This window comes from Trichosurus vulpecula, chromosome 1 (assembly GCF_011100635.1).
Source record: "Trichosurus vulpecula isolate mTriVul1 chromosome 1, mTriVul1.pri, whole genome shotgun sequence".
Taxonomy (NCBI): Eukaryota; Metazoa; Chordata; class Mammalia; order Diprotodontia; family Phalangeridae; genus Trichosurus; species Trichosurus vulpecula.
In genome coordinates, this window is record NC_050573.1 from 531,186,474 (window position 1) to 531,210,853 (window position 24,380).

A 24,380-nucleotide genomic window follows, 5' to 3' on the forward strand; every position below is an offset into this window, starting at 1 on the left:
CAGCTTCAGTAGAGATAATAATTTGATAATTGTTCCCAGAGCAAGGTGAGAAGCTAGAAAGTGGGTCCTGGCAGTAGAGTAGAATGAAAGGGGCCCATTCTGGGTAGACCTGGGTAATCCTGGTATGTGACTGGACAGGATGTAAAGAACAAGCTTAATGAGAGAGAAAGCTTAGCTCCAATTTGTGCATTCCCTGTTGCTCATGTGAAAAGCTTAAGGCTTTGATGAGCCAACAGGGCTACTTGTGTGGTGTTACTACCTGTATGGTCATGGGCAAATCTTTTTCTTTTTTAATTTCCAAATTCTCTCCCTTCTTCCACCCTTCGCCTACCCACTGAGAAATCAAGAAATACAGTAGTCTTATAATATGAATTCATACAAAACATTTCTACATTAGCCATGTTGGGGCAAGGGGAGAAGCTGGAAAAATAATGTGGTAGAAAAATGCTTCAGCTTATACTCATGGTTCATCAGTTCTCTCCCTGGAGGTAGATAGCATTTTTCATCTTCAGTTCTTTGGGATTTTCATGGCTCAGTTTATTGATAAATATTTCACAGTTAATCATTGCTACAATGTTGCTGTTACTGTATACAATGTTCTCCTGGTTCTACTCACTTCACTTTGCCTCAGTTCAGATAAGTCTTCCCAGGTTTTTCTGAAACCACCCCCTTCATCTTTTCTTACCAGCACAGTAGTATTCCGTCACAATCATATACCACAACTTCTTCAGCCATTCCTCAATTGATGGGCATCCCCTCGGTTGACAATTCTTTGCATGGGCAAGTCTTTTAACATTTTGGGGCCTTAGTTTCCTCATCAATAAAATGAAATTAGATTAGATGTTTTCTGAAGTCTCTTCCAGCATTGAATCTGTGGTCCTATGAATAGCCTTTGAAATTAAAATTTTTATGACCTTTACATCATAGCTATCATGTTCTAAATTTATATATTTTCCTAATCCCTCCCTCTTCCCCTTTTTGGATAGCTTTTGTTCTCTCTTTCACTATTGCTCTTCATTTCTTCCCATCACCTTTCTAAGTTAATCACTTCTTTTACAGATGATGGGAACTCTTGAGCTTTCATAATAGCCAGCATTTAACACAGTGCAGGGCACATAGTAGGCACTTAATAAATGTTTATTGATGCATTGAAGCCAAAACATTGTTTTTTACAATTTTTGATAGCTCCATCCAATATGTCATTGATGTAGTTATTAATCAAGCACACTATTATCATCTAGTGGGGGAAATATTTCTATGTACCAGGTTTTGAGAAACACTGCCCCCTGAATTGATATTACTGCTGTATGAATACCTGTTTCCTTAGATTGTGTAATGTTTGAGTGTGGAACTACCCCGTTGCCCGGGTAACTAGCCCTGCATCCATCTTCCTCCACATATTCCTCTGCTGGCTGGGGCATACTCTAAGTTACACTTATTCTTGCTTGCTCAGATTCTGTCATTGCCATCTCCCTTCTCCCTTTGTCTTTCTCTGTACCTTTTCTCATCTTTTTCTCTTTTCACACACATATGTTTGTATATTTATGGATGTGTGTGTGTGTGTGTGTGTGTGTGTGTGTGTTTGTGCATGCATATACACTCTTTCTCCATTGGTACTTTCCTGTATTTATTCTTAAAAATAGAGTGCAAGTTATTTTCACATCAGGACTGAATGATGACGATGATGAAGAGGAGGATGTTGATGATGATGGTAGTGGGCGGTGGTGATGCTGGTGATGATTGTCACCTTCTCTGTTACTATTATCCAGACAGTTTTTCCCAATTATAGTTCCAAGCAATTAGCCAGGTTAATATGTGAATAATGCTCATGCTATTTAAAATCTAGTGCCTCATGACTGATTCACAAATAGTATTCATCTGAGTTAGGCGTTTGTTGCCTTTAGCTTGGTTGTATTTGATATTGGGAATATGCCTAACTCTTAGTTTGGGCTTGTCATGGTATAGATACATTGTGTGCAGAATGCATTAAGTAGTAATTACCCCTCTGCTCTCTGTATACCACCTTTTAGTGTACAGGAATATTTATTGCCATGTTTCATGTAGATTTATGGTGCTATATAAATATTGATTTCTCAGACAAACACTTGGATGAGAAGCCTCCACTAATACATATAACCTCTTTCCTCTTCCTCTCTGACTCAGACCTGTCACTTGTCTGGAGACTTGTCATCCTCCTCACTCCAGAACATTTTTCTCCCTTTCTGAAAGTTTGCTTATTAACACAGAATCATAGAATCCTGGAACTGGAAGGGCCCTCCAGAGACTAGTCCAGCCCTTCCTTCAATCCCCATTCAAAACTATACCAAGCTAAGTTGTTCTGATTAGAGGGTGCCAGGCTTTAGAAGTCTTTTATTGTTCAGACTCCCCCCCCCCCCGACTTTTTATTTGAATCCCTATTCCTGCATTAATTTGAGAGATACTCCTTTGCAATTCCAAAATCCCTAGTCTAAGTCTTTCTCTATGCCTTCTTTCCCCGGTTTACATTATGTTTTCACTAAACCTTCAAAAATAGCTCAATACGATTTTGTATCCCAGAATGTTAGAATTGGAAGAAACTTTAGATATTGTTCAGTCCCAGTATCTCATTTTACAGAGGAGAAAATTGACAACAGAGAGGGGCGTGACATGTCTAATGTCTTATAATTTATACCAGGCTCCTTACTCAGTCCTTTTCATACTGTGGAATTGACTCTCTAGACTGAGATCTGTAATCGTCACAGCTCACAGTTGTATGATGTGATGTAGCTTACAAACCGTTCTCCTCACAACAGCGGTGACACTGATGTAAGTAGTGCAGCGTTAATGTTCCCATTTTACAGAGGAGGACGCTGAGATTTTGAGAGCACACGGGCCTTGCTGAACTCACAGGGGTGGAATGAGGACTAGCATGGCAGTCCCATGACTCCTCAGCAATCCTTCTCCACACTACAGCTTGTGGCCATTCATGTACAAAACCCATCTCTGGCTTCTGGCACCTTTGAGCACCTGTTGGCATCTTGACTGTACCTTGGGCACAACAGGTTCTGAATTTATGCTGATGAAGATGAGAACTTGCCATACAGCAAGTTATAGAGTCAGTTCTTGTCTCAAGGATGGATTATTCAGGCCTTGCCTTTTGTATCCATTTTTAGCTATTTTATGACTCATTGGCACTTTCAGGTAGGGATGGGAGGGAAATTGGAAAGCAAGGGAAGGTGGAAGAAATGATGCTTAAATGTATTAATTTCATGCATGATGTAGTGGAAAGACAGTGGCCTGGGTACATTTGGCAACCTGCTGTGTGATCTTGGACAAATCCCTTCCCCTCTCTGGACTTTAGTTTCTTCATCTTGAATATGAAAGATTGGGTTGAATGATCTTACATGTTTTTTCCTAGCTCTCATAGCGTATATTTATATTTTGAATCTCATGCACCCTTTGTTTCCAGAAAATAAAATGGATTCTTCATCATAAAAATCAAAGCAGTTGAGCACTTTCAGAGCAGTATAATATTGTACAGAGCATTTTCTAGATTTCAAAAAAGCACAATCTTTCCTGACTTCTAGGATGTTATTGTGAGGCCTTGGGTGTCTTAGAGACTACACCAGAGTTTGTGAAGAAAGAACAAAATTCTGAGAAAAGGTTGTTCTTTATTTTTAAAATTTTTATTCATTATTTCATTCATTTCATTCATTCATTTATTTATTTATATTTACATTTTTATCACAGGACCAGATAGCAAGTTTTGACTGCCATTCTGATTAAAGTCTGTGGTCAAAATGTGCGTGTGGGAGTCTGTGTGTATATCTTTGTGTGTGTGTCTGTGTAGGCCAATACATGCATTACACTTTTGTAGATTTATCTTTTAAGACATTTTTAAATTGAAGTCATCCTAGAAGTGCTTTAGGGAGACTGCTAGTGCCTGAGGGAGGCCTATTGGAAAGTTAGGAATGAATTATATATACTTTGGAGACATGCGAAGAACCACCTGAAATTGGGATCAGGAAGGTAAGATTTCCATAGTGAGAAGAGGTCTGCTCCACACAGATTTTCTCTGTATGTGAGGAAGGGTACTGTATAGTACATAAATATAGGAAGTGAAGCTAAGAAGACTTGAGTTTGAATCAGGCCTTAGACACTTAGTGATTTATGACTCTATACAAGTGCTCTCGGGGCCTTACTTTCCTCATCTGTGAAATGAGGGAGTTGGATTTGACTTCAGAGGTCCTTTCCAGTTACAGATCTTTAATCCTGTTTACCCTTGAGGGGAAGGAATGCCTACGTGAAATCTAAAAGAAGAGGTAGGAAAAAATGGGGCTTTTGATTATTTTACCTGATGATTGTATATGGACCTCCCCTAGTACCTTAGCCAGTCCCTAATTTAACACAGGGACCCTTTCAGTGGCATTGGCTTGGCTATCTTTTATAGGGATCTCCCCCATTTTGGAACAGAGCATCATACCAAAGGGAGGGATGGTGCCATCTTTCAACCTGAGCCTTTTATTAAAAATCTCCTTCTCATATATTTTTCTGCCTCAATTTTATTCTTATCATTCTCCTGACTAATTGCACTAGTTTAATTCTGATGCATACCCTTCCACAATCCTCTAGTTGATTTCCTCATAAGTAACACAATCCATTAACATTCTCTCTCTCAGTCACTGGTAATTAAGCAAGAGGCGAATCTTGCCTCCAGGAGTAGGGTTGCTTCTCTGCCATTGAAAAATCATGGGATGGAAAATATTATTATGATTTGTACTTTTCCAAGCAAATCTTAGATTCTGCTCTGCGCAGGAGCAAAGAAAATGAAAGCGAGGCCTCACATGTTTGTTTTTAGATTAATAGTTGAAGGTTGCTCATGTGGAAATAGAAGGGATTTCACCGTGACTAGAATCTGTCATTAAAAAGCCATTATCAAAGTCATCTAGCAGACTTCTTGGTTTTTTATTGTTAATGACAAAACAATTTCTTAAAAAGAAAAAAAGAGAAGGAAAATTTTATTTTTATTTCTGTTTAGTATTTTTCTACTTTGAAAGCTATGTAGTATTGAAGACTTAACAGAATAGAACTTTAGTGAAGTAAGGCAGTTTAGAGATTTATTGATCAATAAAAGAGACAATTACAGCTTGTTTATGAAAGGAAAAACCCCTTTGGCCCTTTGAGCAACATAGAGACTCTAATAATGATAACTCTGGTAACCAGCTTGAAACTATAAAAGTCAATAGGAAGATATAGGAATTCAATAAAATTATGACACTAGATAAACTTTACTCCAGGAACAAATTTTCCACAGAAGGTGACTTGTTTCATTTAGATTTGTAACTTTAATTTCTCACTTATTGGATTTTTTTGTTATCAACTAATTATAAAGTTTATGATAAGGTGACAACTCCATGTCCACTGATATGAGAGCAAGCCACATGAATCAGTAGGCCTCAAAGTTGAGACTAGCTATTCCCAGATCTAGATTTATGTTTCAAGGTCTTCCTAGTTTTCTCAGGATAATTCCATGAACTCTGTCAAACAGATGAGTTTGCTTCACTTACATGTAAGAAATATTTGCCCTTGGCTGGCTTTTTTTTTTTAAAGAAGGGTATTGGGATAAAGGCATATATCACAAAAATAATGATAGAATGTCCCAGAACTTCCCAAAGCTTGGGAATCATTATTCTAAGATGCTGAATAGTTGAGCAGTTTTTTTTTCTAACTTTTTAAGAATGGTGACTGTGTTCTACTCTTTTCTTAGAACCAAAATTTTAGAAGTAGAAGAGTCTTTAGAGACTATCTAATTTAATCTGTTCATTTTACAGTTAAGGAAACTGCGTCTTAGAGATGTGAAATGAATTATCCTACTGAGTTTGTAGCCAAACTAGATCAGCTTTTTCTTATCTTTTTTCCCAAAAATTTTTTGAAGGTAGGAGCTGTTTCCTCATTAAGTAGAAATGGAATATAGATTCTATCATCTTTCCCTCCACTCACCACAGCCTCTTTTTCCCACACTTTTTTTTGCTAATATTCTAACATTGTGGCAGTTATGAAAATAAAGCTCAGGACTTTGGCTCTATGTTTGCCTCTCTTATTTCTCAGAGGGATAGCTCAGTTCCTTGAAGATAAGGATTGAGTTTTAAATATTAAGGTTTATATTAAGGTTTAGCATTTTGTTGGTAGTAGATTTAATAAGTTGGTGATGGAGATAGCTAGCCATTTGGATTGACCCTTTAAGCTTATTTGTTATCTGAAATTTATTACATTATGGGCCCAGTTTTTCTGGAACCAGAGTTCATGGTTGCTTTGAAAATGGGATATTCTAAGCCAATTGGAAACCATTTCCCTTGTAGATTTTGCCTTGATGGGAAGTTAGAGAAGGTGTAGAGAAATGAGCAAAAAAAGCCATGATTGGGTAATGTACAATTATCCTTTGGGGTCCCATTGAAAGCAGGTGAGCTCCACATGGCATTCATGAAGACATGAATTTGTGTTATAGCTTAATAGTGTTTCCCCACCAGCCCCTTAAAGCAGATTTGATTCCTATCATCTTGGCCAAGAAGCCTAGAAATACTAATGTTAATCAAGAAACATTTATTAAGCAACTAGTGTGTATCAGGCCCTGTCCTACCTTCATGGGATATGAAGACAAACAGTAAAACACTCCCTATTCTCACAATATATACAGAGTAAATATAAGGAGATATAGACTACAAGGTACTTTGAGAAGGAGATTACAAACAGTTGGGAGAATGAGGAAAGAGTTAATATAGAAGGTCCTGCATGAGCTGAGTCTTGAAGGAAGATATGATTCCCCCAAGGAGGTTTAGAGGGGATTGCATTCCAGGTATGGGGGGTGGTGGGGGGAGGCATGTTATGTGTGAGGAACAGAGAGAAAGCCAGTTTGACTGGATTACAGATTGCATAATTTCACTGAGCCTGTAATGTCAATGGGGCTGTAAAGATAGGTTAGGGTAAAGATAGGTTAAAAAACAAACAGAGTTAATATTTCGTCCTAGAGGCAATAGGAGAAACCATTGGAGATTATTAAGTAAGGAAGGGATATGATCAGTTCTAATGTTAAGGAAAAATCAACAGTATTGATTTGGCAATACCGTATAATATGAGCTAGAGTGGCGAGAGATATGAGGCAGGGCTATCAATTAAGAGGATATCTCAGTAATTTAGGCAAGAGGTGATGAGGGTCTGGGCTACTGCAGTGTCTTTGTGAGTAGAGAGTATAGTATACAGAGTATGATCTTCGGAAACTGGAAGAATGAAGTTTGAAATAGGAGAAGGTTTTAGCAGAAAGGTTGATTTTGAGATGTTTCCAGGATATCCAGCTTGAAAATATCCAGTAGTCAATTGATGATGCAGCACCGAAGCTCTGTGGAGAGTCTGTTGTTGTTCATTTGTTCTTCAGTTGTGTCTGACTCTCCATGACCGTAATTGAGGTTTTTTTGGCAAAGATACTGGAGTGGTTTGCCATTTCCTTCTCCAGCTCATTTTATAGTTGAGGAACTGAGCCAAAAAGGATTAAGTGACTTGACCAGGATCACATAGGCCAGGTTTGAACTCAGGAAGATGAGTCTTCCTGACTCTAGATCCAGCACTGCATCACCTAGCTGCCCCAGGAGAGTCTAGGTCTGGGTTTATAGATCTGGGAGTCATCTATACAGAGATGATAATTGAACCAATGAGAATTTGTTATCAAGAAAGATGGTATGGAGAGAAGAGAAGAGTACCCAGGATAGTGCCATGGGAACACATTCAGTTAGGGACTGGAGTTTGAGAGAGAGAGAGAGAGAGAGAGAGAGAGAAAGAGAGAGAGAGGGAGAGGGAGAGAGAGGGAGAGGAGAGAGAGTTGCCATCAACAGCACATGTAGAGAAGTTGTCCTTAGTCAAGTAAAGGACCATCTCAATAGAGATTAACTAAGAGAGAAGAATTTTGAGGAGAAAGGGAGGGGGAAGAGAGAGAAAACTGAAGGTGAATGGCCTCCATTTTCTCAGTAAAATAAGAAACGAGATCATAAGATGAGCAGATAGCAGAATGTCTGGGAGATTTGAAGAGTGGTTTCAGAATGATCTCTGGGGAGAATGAGACAGGGAATCAATTACGGAAATGTAAAAGGATTGTTTTCCTGTAGTACAAGCCCAGATTTATAGTGTATTTAATCAGCGTGGTATGTGAATCCAGAACTGAGGTTTAGCAAGGGATGAGTGGTGATTTCTATCACTACTCTTTAAGGAGGTGAGGGAGTCAAGGCAGGTGACAGGGTCAAGGTGAACTAACTATAGGGTAAGAATTGAAGAGGTAAGACACTAAAGTCAGAGTAGGGAGAAATGGCCTGAGAAAGTGCTGTGGGATGGAGAGATTTGAGGGTTTTGATGAGGGCAAATAGGCTTAGGAAGTATGAAGCATAAGGAGCTATGGAATGATTGGAGTCTGCAATCAAAAGAGGAATGTCAGAGTTTTTAATGAAGCATAATATTTTTGAATAATGGTGAGAGCCAAGAATTGAAAGGAACTGAGAAATTGGGAGGTTAGGGAGTTGGATGGATTGTCAACATGGCTGTTGAAGTTGCCTGGAATTTGAACAGGAGTTTGGGAGGAGAGAAAATTGGTGAGCCAGGTTCTGAAGTCCTTGATCATGGAAGGAGAGTGACATAAGAGTATTGTGTACAGCCCCTGTCATGATCTGAATAAGGTACATTTTGGAGTACCGACTTCGCAATGGAGAAGAAGGACCAATGTGTTTGGGGTGGGTGGAAAGTTGAGTGAAGGCCCCAGGAGGACCTGAGGATGAGTTGCCCTGCCTTTCCTTTGATGCGGCTGATGGAGGAGGACAGCATGAAGTGCTGAGGTGAGATCCCCAGTGGGCAGAGACACCACTGTGCCAGACTTTGGTCTGATTTGTTCTGGCCTGTTCTTCCTCTGATAGGATTTGGAGCTTGGATGTCCTCTAGGTATTGTAGGCTATAATGAACCACAAACCTAATAGTGAGTTTCATCTTCAGTCATAAGGAGAAATGGTGCTTGATTTGGACTGCTAGTCTATTAGCTTTAAAAGTCTCAAGCCCCCATCGATGATTCAACTACAATTCTGATAGCAGAAATGAAGATAACTTGTGAGCTCAGTTGGAAGATTGAGTCAGCAAGGCCTACTGAGCAGGGCTGGTGGTAGAGTGATGATTTTGCCATACTTTTCATGCTTCTTTCCATACTTTAGTCATGTAGGAGAAGGAACTTTTGCCTTGAGGGAGAGATTGCTTATGGATTAAATATGTTTGCTATTCGCAACGGTCTGATACAAACATTGCTCTTCTTAGGGTAATCTGCTCCAAAATGAAGGATCCAAGTAAACCAGAGGACCCTTTCAATTCTGTAATTTGCCACTTGCATTTCATTGTGAACATTTGTGGACCTTTCCAGACTTTGAAGACCTCTCATGTCACTTGTTCATCACTTGTTCTTGACACTCCATGTCTTTTTTCATGTTGCAGCCTGTCTCCATGCCTTTTTTGGTGCAGTGGGATGATATTTAAGTTTCTGACATGTTCTTTCCCCTTTATTGCAGTTCTTACTTTTAAAATTATAACTGCCTCTTACTTGAAAATGGTGCATCATTTTGATATCTTCATTTCCTCTTTCAGTTCCAGATTATGCTAATAATTTGTTAATTTAGTCTCATTTCATATGAATGGGTTTAAGTGCTTGCTATGGACTAAGCATGGAGTTCACAAATACAAAAGCCAGACAATCCCTGCCCTTTGGGAATTTAAATTTCTAAAAGGGGGGAAGACCACAAATATAGGGGATAGTGGTGTCCATGGAATGGAGTTTTATCTATGTGAGAGTGACAGTGCAGCAGTTCATTGGCATACCCTTTTTCAAATGCAATAATAGTGTTAATTTTATTATACTTCTCAGAATTTCCACTTCTCAGAAGTGGAAAGTGGGAGGGAGTTAGCTTGGTAATTGCACAACAGTATATAAAATAGACAGGGTAAATATGAGGATACTTGGTCTCTTGGAGTGCAGAACTGACTGTCTTAGCTCCTTCTAGTCTTGGTTGCTGGTGTTATTGTTTATGGCAACAGCAGTAAGAGAGTAGAAAATGGAAAATGGTTGGAGTGAAGATGTGGGCACAGGGGTCCAGGAAGCACATTGAATATCATCTGTAGACATTATTCTGTTCCCAAGGCCTTTTGGACACAGTTCTGAAGCCATATTTGAAAGGCTTTGGTTCCCCCTCTATCTTGCCTGCTGATTCATTGGCTCAATAACTTCAGGATAATGGTTATCCTCTCTTACGATTATTGTTCTGGCTCTTCACTGATGTTGATTGTAGCTCTTAGAAATTGCCAGTGAAAGAATGAAATGTTCCAAATGACTTTAGGAAATCAAAGGAAATTTGGTATGGACCATATCATTTGGTATGGACCATATTTTCTTTTGGATATCACTGCTTTTAATTGGTGGGATACATCATTCTATAAAACAAAGGGCTGCTGAAGTTTGAAAGGATTTCTCCAACCTCTTTGAAAGATGAGCACTAGATAAAGTCTACCTTCTTATTGTCAATCCTATTCACACAGATCACTATTTTCTCCTCTTTCTAGAGATTTGGATTATTTACTTCCAAGTCCACTTCCCTTGGGATCATTTCATTCCGTTCCTGCCCAAACCTTCTTCCTAGGATTTTGCCACATTGTCCTTTCCATCTTTTCCTCCAGGGTCTTTTTTTTTTTTTTTTTTTTTTGCTTCTCTCCATTCCAAGTACTTTCTTCAGAGGGTTACCTGAGTTTCAGAGAAGTTAAATAACTTGTGCCTGGTCATATAACTGTTAAGTCTAGGTCATCCTGACTCCATATCTAGCACTTTATTCACCATACCAGTTTATCTCTTTTTAGTTCCACAATAGCCTTTTAATAATGGCAGTAATAGGATTCAAATTCACTTGTTTTTCTCTGCCTACAGGAGCGAGACGTAATGAGATCTATCGTGGACTCCTTTGAAAATGATATGTCCCCATTAGAGCATCCTCCCCAGTTGGCCCTCCAAATTCATGAGGATCTGGTGCAGAATTTGCATGCCAGTTGTGCTGAAATGGAGGTAAGTGAGCCTTAGAATCAGCCTCCTCTGTAGATGAACAAGGATGACTGTACCCGTTTATTTTGGTTCTTGGCATACTTGGTACACTTACTGCCACTGAAAAGCATGATGTATTTTTTATCATTGTCTTGTATTCTTAAAGGCCCCGATTTTTATTTTCAGTATGACCTGAGAAGATATTTGAGCCAGTGAATGAATCCTCTATCAAGTCCAGTTAAGAACACCAGGCATTTCTCTATGGTGTCTTAGGTTTTGAAGGAAAATAAATTGAGCATGAGAGCTTGGGGAGTCATTCCATTGTAAAAGTATTTGGTGCTGTTTTGGAACAATCCTCCTATCGGAATATGTGTGAAATGTCCTTTTCTACCCTTCTTTACTGCAAGGGTCAGATTTGTCATCTTAAAAAAAAAGGTCTTTACTTTTTTTTTCTTTTATATTTTGATAAACACTGAAGAAGCTGGAGCTGTTAAACTTTATCTCAGGAAAAACCCAGAACTGATTTGTTTGGTATTGTGGAAACTCTTACTGCTTTCAATATACAATTCAACATTAATAATACACAGTGATTGTTTTGTATACAGATTTTCATTTTGGCAAATAAGCAGCGTAATTAAAGCTATTAGAATAAAATATATTAAATTATTAAAATTAAATTAATTAAAATTAAAGCTATTAGAATAAAAAACACATGACTGTATCACTTCTTATCAAAACTCAAAATGCTTCATGTTATCTCTTCTTCCAGTATTCACCTAGCTTCTGGTCAAGTTATTGATTGATAAAAGTGAAATGGTAGAGAAATCAGAAGAACAGGAGGTTTGAATTTTCTACATCTTTGGTCAGACCCTGGAGCTGGATTGCTAAGGGTTTACTAGATAGCATTGACAGTTCTTCAGAGGGCAAAATGTAGATGCAACACTGAAGAGAAGGACCATACTTCCAAATGCACAAATTTCATTTCTTCATTTTAATTCAGTGAAATTCAAAAAACATTTAAGTGCCTACTATGTGCAAGGTATATGAACAAATATGTGGGCTACTGGTGACACAAGGATATAGTAAGACAAAATTCTCAACCTCAAACTGGAGTAATGAGACATATACATAAAGAACTATAACATAACATACAATAAATGCAAAGGAGAGACTCTATGAAAGTACTTTTCAAGGATTGAGGAAGGACAGATTGTTTCTGAGTGACTGGATCAGATAAGCCATTGTAGATGACATGAAATGGACCTTGAAGGTGGGGCAAGATTTCAGTAGGCAGAAATAGGAATGGGAGAGTGAGTAGGAGAGTCCATCCTTGGCGTGGGCAGTGGTGGAGCAAAAGTACAGAGGTGGGAGAACCCGTCATGACAATAGGAGATAGGGAATAATCCAGTTAGCTTGAGTGTAGAGCATGGGAAAGAGTAACATGAGATTAATCTTAGGTTGGAGTGCTATGAAGGAGGAGATCTTGAATGCAATGATAACAAGTTTCTACTTCTGAGCAAGGAACTGATGTTTTCAGAATAGCAATGAGCAAAATTATGCTGGACATATGTGAAAAGTGGATTGGAACATAGACCAGTTAGGAGCAGAAGCTTATATCAATTGCAGTTGGAAGGAAGCTATCAGTAGTAAGAAAAAGTGTTTCTGAACTAGAGTGGTAGAGGTGAGAGTAGTGAGGAGGTGCCATCTTTAACAAATAGCAATACAATCAGTAGGACTTGGCAAGAGATGTAATGTGGGAAATGAGAGCCAAAAACCCCCTCAAGTATGACCTAGACATTTCAAGCCTTAGAAACTGGGAGAAATGATGGCATGTTTAGCAGAAATAGGGAAGTTGGGAGGAGGGCAGGATTGATTGGGGAAGGGAAGGGAGAGGGAAGATGATACATTCAGTTTTGGACATGTAATGAAATCTGTGAGGTCAATGTTATCCTGAATTTAAGATGTTATTGGGATATCCAGGTGAAAATATGTAGTAGACATTTGGAAATGGGGGTCTAAAACTGGAGGATGTATCAGGTTTGGAGACACAAATTTGACTAACTTTCAGAAGTAATCAGTTATTGAAACCTGGAAGAGGATGAGATTGCAAAAGAAGAGAGTGTAGGAAGAGCACAGAAGGTCAAGGGACATGGCCTTCTGGTACATTCAGTATATAGGTGGGGGGAGGGAGGGGAAGAAGGAGAACCAACAATGAATGGAGAGACAAGATACCAGGAGAACTATGAGTTCAGTGTCACAAAAGTCCTGGGAGAAGACAGTATCAAGAAGGTGGTCCACACAGTGCAATGTTTTAGGAAAGTCAAGAATAATAGGGTCTGAAAAAGGCTTTTAGAGATCAGTAAAGACCTTGAGAAAAGCAATTTCAGGAGAGTGGTTAGCTCAAGAAGGCCCTTTGCAAGGGGCTGGGGAGTCTGTGGAAGTGGAGAGAGTGATTATTCTGTCCAGATGTTTGAAAAAGGTGGAATGACAGTGGTATGTTAGGATCATTGAAAGCCGTTTTGGGGTTATTTTTTAAGTGTGAGAGAGGTCTGAGTGTGCTTTCAGCATAAGGTGGGGAAGCCAATTAGAGAATGAAAATCTTCTGTTGAGGCAAATGGGGAAAAGGATGGGTGCGAAGTTTGCAGTTGTTCCTGGACTGATCAAATGGTTCATCTTAGTCTCTTGATCTTTCCTTTTCCCTCCTCTGGCCTTCTTTTAGCCAGAGATTCTAAAAGTGATGATTCTGTTGATTATTTAGGATAATGAGTAGATTTAGTTTTTCTGTGTTATTCTCCTGCTGTCCTCCTGCAAGAATTATCTCCACTCTTCTCCAGGAGCACAGTTGTAGATCATGACGTAGAGGACATCTGATGATAGAGAGAAAGCTGATTTCAGTGTTTCAGGGGCTCAAGAGAATCTTGCTGCCCCCCCCCCCCCATAGGAGCCCCTTTTTTGATGGCACATGTCTCAAAGGCAGGTGAAGATGCCTGTGATTTTGAGAGATGTTTTTGTCTACTGCAAAAGTGATGTTAAATCATTCAGCCTTATCTTAAAGAGGAACACAAGGAATCATGGACAGTTTTCTACACATAATAGGTACTTAATAAATGTTGAATTTTTTGAAATGCCTCATTTTGCGACAAAAAGGGAAATCGGGGCCTGGTTGAGGGTTGATAACACGGATGGCAGTCTTGTTTTGATGCAGTGAATTACTGGGCTTGTTAATATTCGATCAGAGGTGTTTGTTCTTCATACTTTATAGCTTTATGTGCATTTGTTATTGGTTAATTTTGAAGAGGGATGAGGCAGCAATCACTTTTGTGAGTTTTTTCCCCTCTCTTCATCCTTCACTTCTCCTTATATTTTTCCTACTCTTCTTTGCTTCTGCTTTCTACCATTTATTATAAATGTTGGATTATGACCATATTGATATAATTACCAATTCATCTCACCGTAATTTTTTCATCATCTTGCCTCTTTGAATCTTGAATTTCCCAAACCTTGGGATGAAATAGCTCTTGGTTAAAGATTTTCAACCACTTTTTTTTTTAAGGGGAATTTTGCATGGCTCCATCATTCTGATGCCAATGACCTTTCCGCTGCAATACTGGATGGAGAACTTTAAGACCGATAAAGATACCACATATATCTTTATGCATTGATAATTTGCCATTATATTATCTGTCAATTCAGTTTAACAAAATGTTTTGAGGCAGAGTCTCTGCTTCCCAGCAGCTGAAAATTCAGTTCATTCCCGTGTACTTGCTCATCATCTGAAGAGTGGTGATGTTGCACAATCCAGACAACATTGTTGTGGGACTCATGATATCCCAGTGCTGGGCACTTACTCAGAGTGGACTCTCCAGAAACAGGGCCACTTTTAATTGGGCTAAGTTCTGACTAAGATGGCCTCACAAGAGGGCCATGATTTGTACCCTGACCCAAGCCCTCCTCATAGTTCAGGTGAGACCTTATTGCAAACTCTATGTCAGTCTTTTCATTTTCAGCTTTGTTTTCATTGGAAAGAGAATTAGGTGGAGCACATGATGAAACCATTAATTTGGATAATGTCGAAAGCTGTGATCCTGCATTTTGACAGTAGAATATTTGTCACCAGCCTTGTGGGTAATATTCCAAATTACCTTGATAGTTTATTTTCCTCAGTATCCTTCTCTGGGGTACAGTGTTCCTGTAGAAGGGGGAAAACATAAGCAGTACCCCCAGACTTAGAAACAGCTGATGCCACTGTAATTACTGAGCTCAAACTTTGAATTTAAGATTTGAAAGGTTGATTCCAGCTGCACAAAGTGAAATCATCATAAATATAAGTGCATTAATAGCTATTTTATTACAACACATTTGGCTCCATATGAAACATTAATGAAGAGAGATTTGCAGGGAAGATTCACACTGACACCTTCAATAGTCCCCAGCATTTTTTACATTGAGAGATTTATACTGTCTGTACTTACCATATGTACCCTTATCAATTAATTATGAGGCTGACAGTTTTGGCACATCAAATACCATATGTTCTGATTTTTTTATACACCAGGAGAATGAGGGACTCTGTCAGTGACCTCAAAACTCATTCACCAATATTATCACCTTATCAGCAGCTATAAGAGTTGTACACCTGCTGATTCAGAGTACCAACACTGCCGAGGCTTGTAACAGGCCTCATAAAAGGGGATCTTTGTGCAGTGAGGTGCTTAGCTGTCACCTTGTGTATTTAATACGCTTAAAATTTACATGCAAAGGTAGTAAAAACGTTTATCCAGTTGGCTCATAGCTATTTTTTGCTTGTCTCTTCTGCCTCTTTTGACCATTCTCTTCTATCATCTTTGCATCTTTATTTCTTTTTCTTCTAAGGCACTGCCACCATTCCTTCTTCCTTTGTCATTTTCTCCCATTGCTGCAAACATCTCCCTCACCCTCCCACCTTGGAATGTCAGAGGACTGAGTTGCTATGATGAAAATGATATTTAAACCAAACTTAACTAAAAATGATTTTTCAAATTGCATACTCATTTTTTCAAGATGCCATACAGATGGCAACCTCTGGCTTTTTTTGCAGCGGGTATAGAAGACCATATATGTCATTGTATTTGAAATGGATTTTTGAAGTTTATTCCTCATTTTATAGATGAGGAAACTGAGTACCAAAGAAGGCAAGAGGTTTGAACAAGGTCCCATGGAGATTATTCTGTGGCAGAATTTGGTAAAAACCATGCCTCTTAGTCCATTCCTTAGATATGACAAGTTTCTGGTGACAACAGTGGAACCTTTGGAGTTTCAGTGATTGTTCTTGCCCAAAGGTCTCAATACTTCTAGTTTTCCTACTGTCTTAGAATATTTCCCTAAAGTTTTCTTTTCCTGATACTGCTATGTACAGTAACATCTCAGCTGAGATTAGAGGCAAGAGGCAGTATTGTCATCTCTAGAGGTAATGCAGATACACTTAATGCATCAGTTCCTCACTCACTGAAGCAGTCAGAGAACTGTTTCCTCCTGAGAGAGAAGATATGTTACACACATACCTTGCCTCTTCTGTGCTACACAGTGGTTTGGCAAATTTGAGTCCCCTTAGTATCACTGCTTATCCCTTACCCCTCTCCACTTCCTTTATATCCAAAGCCAAGATGACATTTTTAGCACATTCTCCATAGGAGAATGACTTGACTTTTGACCTATTTTTGTGGTTCTCGAATTTCCTCACACTTGAAGGATGGTGGCAGTACAATGTTTTGAGGCATCAATAAAATTGTTGTGATTTGAAATTAGGGCATTTTCTGCGGTGATATTGAAATCACAGATAGCAGGAGTCTCACAGGACTTTGGATCCTGTCGCCTAGCCAGTTTAATTGTGGAGTGTTTGGCATTATCATTGTTATGTTCATTCAGCTGTCCTGTGCATTCTCTACTAATCATAAAGCAAGGAGCACAACTTTTCACTGGGCCAGTAAATAACCAAGGGAATATTCTCGTACAGATTCCTGCACCTACCAACACTGCCCAGGTCTTGAACATTCCAACTAGAACAGATCCCAGCTCCAGCTTCCAGAAGCTACCACTGCCTCACTGTGAATTCTATTCCAGGTCTTCAGCTGCTGTTCCTCTCTTGCTCCAAAGTTGCCGTGTGCCATTTTTGTAGAGCAGCTACTGTTGGGATTCTCCACTGCCATCTGCTTAAGTTGTCTTTGGCATCTAAGGTTCTTCCTTCTCAAAAGAAGGGTTATTGTTACTTTATTAGACTATTGGCTTGGCCAACTTGTATAAGACTTGTCTATATCTTTAGCTCTTTTTTTAGTCAGGCCTAAGGGCACACAAAAGATGGTCTAGGTACCCCCTTTAGAGGAAATTCCCCCAGGCTCTTTTGATATTTAGGTTGCTTAGTATTTTACTTTTGATTCCCATAATGCCTTAGGCAGTTAGTATTGGGGCCATGCAAATTAGCCAGGAGGTTCCAAGCTGGTTCATTTAAGCTCTTGGCTACACTCGAAAAGGTGTATATGGAAGGAAGAAGAGGATTTGGCAACATTTCACTTGTGCTTCTTCCTCTAGCCCTGGGCCTTTGCCTTCATTACACAGAGAATTTTATAGCTTTCAATAATTCTAGTGATAATTCTAGTCACAAACACTCATTTCACATCTGAGTACACTGAGGAAAGGTAAGGCAACTCAGCCTACTTGAGTCCGCACTCCATGTGGGAGATTAGGTCCTCTGAAGATCTCTTTTCGGATACCAGGGTAGGCAAAGATCCTTTCTCACTCTACCACTGACTGAATTTACATCTTACCTTCCTAGTGGCTGCCTCTAAAAGACCCATGACTGGCCAGCTAGAAACCACTTCTCCTACCCTGTTGTATCTTGGGGTCATCAGCTTTTCCAACACAGCAACCTTGGGGGTGGGGAGGAGATGATAGAGAAAACTTAACTCAATGATGAGTCATATACAACTGTAAACAGACAAAATCACATGTGCCTATATTGTGTTTGTCTTCAGAGGGCAACCAGAAAATACTCATGCATGTTCTGAAGGCACAAAGGGGGAGACCATGCATGTGAATGGAATTCTTTAATGGGGTTTCTAGTAGGGGGTGCTTTGTTGTTCCATCATTCAGTTATGTCTGAGTCTTTATAACCCTGTGGACCATAGCATGCTGATACTGTTCATGGAGTTTTCTTAGCAGAGACACTGCAGTGGTTCACCATTTCCTTTTCTGGTGGATTAAGGTAGACAGATTAAGTGACTTGCCCAGGGTCGCACAGCTAGTGAGTATCTCAAGATAAATTTGAACTCAGGTCTTCCTGTCTCCAAGCCCAGCACTTTGTCCAATGAACCCCCTCACTGCTTCCTAGACAGAAGTTAAGGACTTGTCCAAGGTCACATAACTGATAAGTATCCTGGCCAGATTTGAGCTCTGGGCTTCCTGACTCCAGGCCCAGGCACTTCATCCACTGAGTTGTCTAGCTGCCCTTCTTTAATGGGATTTCTAGTTGGGGGTGGGGGGGTGGGGCAGTGCTACATCAGCACAAAGAAAGAAAGTGTGTTTTTACATTAGCCTGATGCAACAAACATTGGCTAATGTATTTGACCCTAATTCTGTTGTCTTTCAGTGTTTTCTTAATTTACTTTATTGCCAGAATTGTGTATGTTCTTTTGATTTTGCCATTCTCTCCCCCTTACCCCATTTTATGCCTACCTGTATGGAGTCTGACCTCTTTGTATTTGTTAATTCTTTTTGTTTTTCAGGTTTGTTTTTTATCTTTATTCTCTCCCACCAAAAGGTAGTATTTGTTATTTCTTATAGCGAGTAATATTCTATTACATTCATGAACTAGTTTGTTCAGCCTTTCCTTATTCGTTATGGCCCTTTAATTTTTCTTTGTCCTGCATTCACACTCTTGCATTTCTTCTACAACCTATTTCATATTCAAATCCTAATTTGATGCTTCAATGCTTATTTTATGTGGTGCCTTTTAAGACATTGTTATAAAGAGTTAAAAATTGTCTGTGTAGTATTTCATAAGCAATCACTCCAAAGTAACAAATAGCTCAATTCCTTTGGGGAGCCTTGATGGGCCCTTGAACACTACCTGCCTTGGTTGGGAAAATGCAGGAAGCAGAAGATGAATTGGCTCTGACTTTCTTTAGAGAGTTTAAAATTGGGTTATTTTCTGTATTGCGTTTGGGAAGAAGAGATAACTAATGTGTGTTTACAGTTCATTTCCGTTTACCACAATAGGACAGAAAATTCCACGTGGGCTTGACTCTTTTAATGTGGAAGGGTCTGCCTGCGTCTGGAGATAGGGCATTCAGAGTTGTCTTTCCCAGAAGGTTGGGTTGAGGGGTGGGGTGGGGGTGGGGGTGTGGCACGGGGGGGTAGGGGAAGACCAGGCAAGCAAGCTCACCAGCATTCCCCAGAGCTGCAGTGTTCCTGCTGCCCACCAGATGGCAGCATATCAACCCTGCAAGCTCTCTTCTTTCCTCTTATCTATGATACAGTGCATCTGTACTTTCTAACCTGCTAGAAATACTTGGGGAGGGGGGGGGGAGGATGGGAGAGAGCACTACACTCCCCAGGGAAGAAGAGGTTTGATTTTTTTGTTTTCGTTTTGCGCCAGGGGCTACAGAGAGATACAAATGAGAACTAGAGTGACCTTCTCACAAGCCCAGGCTTCTGGGGCATTAGGTGTGAGGAGGAGGGCTTGGGGCATGGTCTGTCTGGGGGCTTTTTCCTCTGTGGCTTTCCCTCATCTTTGCACAGAATCCCAAGAATGTGGGAGCCAGGGGACTTAGGGACTGTCTGTGTGGTCCAAACCCATCATTTTACAAGAGGATGGGGAGGTCCTTGAAGGGCAAGGCTTACCCAAGGTGACAGACGCATGGTGTAGTCAGTGACAGAGGGGAAGGCTAATTGCAGATATTTCTTTAGGAATCTCCTTTGAGAAGTGTCACGTCTTGTAGAGATCTCTCTTGTGGCTGGGTGGGGGCAGCTTCTAATGAGGAAAGACATTTATCACCCTCTGTTGCCCCCCCCCCCCCCGAAAACTTTTATTGTAGGAGAAGCAGGCTAGTTGGATGCAGTTTAGATGATTCCAGTTTTGTTGGTGACTTCCAGAGCATCATGATCTGGTGTAGGCCGTACAGAGGTCTTCTTCTCTCTGTCAGGCTGTATCATTGTGTTGACTTTGGCCACCTTGATATCGCATGGATTATTTACCACCTGCTTGAGCCAATGCTTGTTGGGCTTGTCATCCACAATGAAGACGAGGTCTTCAGCCTTCTTCACAGAAGACTCGTTGGTCAAGGTGAAACTTGATGGCATAGTGATCAAACTTGTTTCTCCTGGAGGTACTTTTCTTTGCATATTTTGAGTTGCTTTTGAAGGCTTACTGTCTAGGGTTGCTGGAAAGTGGGAAACGGTCAGATCTTTTTGTGGCCCTTCAAAGCAGCTTTCTTGGCCTTCAAGACCTTGGACTTGACTTCTGTCTTGGAGGAGGGAGGACATTTGCTTTCTTCTTCAACTTTGGCACCATCTTGGGGAAAGGCTCTGCCTTTTCAAAAGAACATTTATTAAGAACTTTTTACATGTTTCATACTAAAGAAGAACAGAAAGGAGATGGAGTAATTACCTTTGTGGGACTTATAGGCTAATAGGGATATTTGGCAGAGGCACATGTATAAACAATCATTATTCATAGTAGAAAATAAGTGTGAAAAATGTTATGAGAGGAAAAAGGAAAGAAGACCATTTCTAACTGGTCTGTGGGGGAGATCTAGGAAGGCTTCATGGAATAGGTGATACTGAGCTAAATTTTCAAGGGATCAGTGGGATTCTAGTATTTAGAGACAGGACAGGTTGGGAGTGGAGCACATTCTATGAAAAAGGCATGGGATGATTAAATGCATTTATTGAATTCCTATTATGTGTCTAACACTGTGGTATGATGGGAAACCAGGGGAAACATTGAATTTGGATCCCAGCTTTTACAGTGTAAAAGAATATGTGCCTCACTTAACCTCTCAGCTTCAATTTCTTTACTTTTGAGAAGAGACACTATCTAATAATATCTACCTCACAGGAATATTTAATTAGTCTTTCAACCAGCATTTATTAAGCTTTAACTAACAAAGTAAAAAAAAATCAGCAAACCTAACCAATGCTTTGACAGTAAATGTCATGATCCATATTTATATTGCTTTACATGTGAAAAGGAGGAAAATGAAATTTTCTCATCTCTTTTTCAGGATTATGCTTGATCAACATGATTACATTCATGTACCCATTTATTTAGCCTGCCTAATCAATAGGGAATCTCCTTTGTTTCAACTTCATTGCTACTACAAAAAGTGCTGCGATAAATATTTTTATATATAAACTCTTTCTTTTCATCTCTTACCTGCTTTGGTTAATGCCTACTACTGAAGGTTTGGACATTCTAGTCACTTTTTAAATCAAAATTCCAAATTTACAGATTGATTTACAGAATGGGTGCTCTAACTCACAGCTTCACCAATAATGGATTAACGTGTATTCTTTTCCATGGCCTCTCCCACATTGACTTTACTCTTTTTTTTTAAATCTTTGCTGTTTTGCTGGGTCTGAGGTGACACCTCAGAATTGTTTTAGTTGCATTTTTTTTTTTTACTATTATTTAGAGCAGTCTTTCATGTGGTTATTATTAGTTTTCTTTCCTCCTTTTCATGTTTCTTTTTGAAAACTTTCTGGTTTTTGACCATTAATCTATTGGGCAATGGCTTTTGGTCCTATGTATTTGTGTTAGGTCCTTATATCTTGGTTAGCAGATCATTATCAGAGATGCAAACTTTTCCCCCCTAATAAACAGCTTGCATTCTTATCTTTTTAGTGTATAAAAAAAAGATTTTCAATTTCATGTCATCAGAATCATTATTTTATCTGTTCTTATGACCTCTATCCCTTGGTTTGCTAAAAAAAAATTTTTTTTTAAACAAAAAATAGTTGTGAAAGTTATGTTATGTGAGCCTCTTTTTGTGATTTAACCTTTAATATTCTGGTCCCATATGCAGTTTGAGCTTTTGATCTTATACTGTACCTTCATATAGTATAAGATTTTGGTTTAAATCTAATTTCTGCCAAACTTCTTTCTAGTTTAATTTTTTTTTGCCATGTTGATTTTTTTGTTTGAATTTATTTTTTTATTCTGAACTGAAGTACCAAATAAAATGAGCATTTTCATATACAAAATAGAACAGAAAAAGATGATCACTTGAGAATTTCTATTACGTATAACTTGTTTTTCCTTTTAAATATAGTAATTTTATCACTTAATATTCAAAAATGTTTTTTCTCTGTTTTTCTTCCTGGCCTTCTGTTCTCTTCTATGCATTAAAAATATTTCTATGACCTTTTATTTCTTCTCTGTCTGTCTCCGTCTCTCTCTCTGTCTCTCTCTCTGTCTCTCTGTCTCTCTCTCTCTCCCTCTCCCCCTCTCCCTCTCCCTCTCCCTCTCTCCCTCTTCCTCTCCCTCTCTCTCTTTCTCTCTGCCCCCCCCCATCTTTTGTTTTTAAAGGGGAAATCCTATTAATGCTTCCCAATTGAAAAATAAGAGCAAAACCTTTGTAACAAAAATGCATAGTGAAGCAAAACACTTTCTCACATTGGCTGTATTAGAAGGTACACATCTCTTTCTGCATCCTGAGTCCATCTCCGCTTTTTGAAGAGCTGGATAACATGTCAAAAAGCAGGTAGGTGGCACAGTATATGGAGTCAGGAAAACTTGAGTTCTAATTCTACCTTAAACATTTACCATCTGTGTGACCTGGGCAAGTAATTTAACCTCTGTCTGTCTCAGTTTCCACATCTGTATAATGGAGATAATAGCACCTCCAAGAGTTGTAGTGAGGATAGAATGAGATAATATTTGTAAATTGGTTTGGAAGCTGTAAAGTGCTATATAAATTCTAGACATTATTCATTATCAGTCCTTTGGAGTTGTAGCTGATCACTGCATCAATCAGAGATCTTAAGTCTTAAATTATTCCCCTATTTCTGTATCACTTCTGTATCAGTTCATACAACTCTTCCCAGATTTCTTTGAAACCATACCTTTGTTAGGGTGCAATGATATTCCATGTTCATTCAGCCAGTCCCCAATTGATGGGCACCCTTTGGTTTCCACATATTTACTATGACAAAAAAGTATACTATAAACATCCTTGTACATATTTATCTGTCCATTCTCCTTGATCTCTTTCAGGTATAGGATAGTATTGGTGCTATAGCTGGGCCAAAAGGTATATACAGTTTAATAGCTTTTAAAGGTATGTGTCCAAATTGCTTTCTAGTTTTTCAAACAGTTCTCAGATAGGAAGTTCTTCCTGAAGTTATTTATGTTCTGGCATGTACTAAACAATGGATTGTTGAATTTGGTTATTTCTGATTCTTTTTATCTAGTCTATTCCACTCATCTGTTTGTTTTATTTTTTAAAAAACTGTACTGAATAGTTTTCATAATTATTGCTTCATAGTCTATTTTGAAGTTTAGAAATGCTATTCCCCTTTTATTCCTAATTCTTTCGAGATTCTGGACCTTCCATTTCTCCATACCTATGAATTTTTTTATTAGTTTTATCTAGCTTTATGAAATATGCCCTTAATAATTTAATCAGTTTATCATTACATCTCTAGCTTTACTTGAGTAACATTATTGTAATTATTATCTCTTTAAAAATGTAGCTTCTCATTGCACTATTTTCTCCTGAATTTTTAAATAGATATGTGGAAATGGTAGGGTTTTTTTTTCCTTAGGTAGATCCATTTTTTTATTCTTACTTTAATAAAGCTATTAATTGTCTTAGTTTATTTGCTGGTTCTCAAGGGTTTTCTAAGTAATCTGTCATTGCTCTCCACATCATCCTTCCACTCAGGGATAATTTTGTGCCTTCTTTACTAATGTACATACCTTTATTTTCCTTCTCCTATCTTATTAAAAATGCTTTTGTTTCTAGAACTGCCTTGATTTATTCTTACATTTATTTGAAAAGTTTCTCATGTTTCCCCATTACAAATAAATCCAGTTTTTGGTTTTATATCCATACTTTTTACCGTACTAAAAAGCAGCCCATTTATGCCTATGTGTTCTGTTTACTTTAGTATAGATTCATTTTGTACTTTGATAAAGGCCTTTTTTGGCATATATTGATATAATTGCTTGGTTTGGTGTGTGTTTATTTTTTAATATAATTATTGATGCAAAAATGTAAATCCAGTTGGTCATAGTGAATAATTTTTTTTTGGATCTGTTGCTATGGAA

The 24,380-nt window shown here is 38.8% G+C and overlaps 1 protein-coding gene across 1 annotated transcript in view; it reads left to right on the forward strand.

Annotated features, from left to right (window-relative positions):
* Positions 1 to 24,380, forward strand: part of MAD1L1 (mitotic arrest deficient 1 like 1) — an 882,417-nt gene that overhangs the window by 406,262 nt on the left and 451,775 nt on the right. The window contains exon 12 of the mRNA XM_036741311.1: positions 10,967 to 11,101. Within this exon, the coding sequence (XP_036597206.1) occupies positions 10,967 to 11,101 (135 nt within the window). The remainder of the gene's footprint in view (positions 1 to 10,966; positions 11,102 to 24,380) is intronic.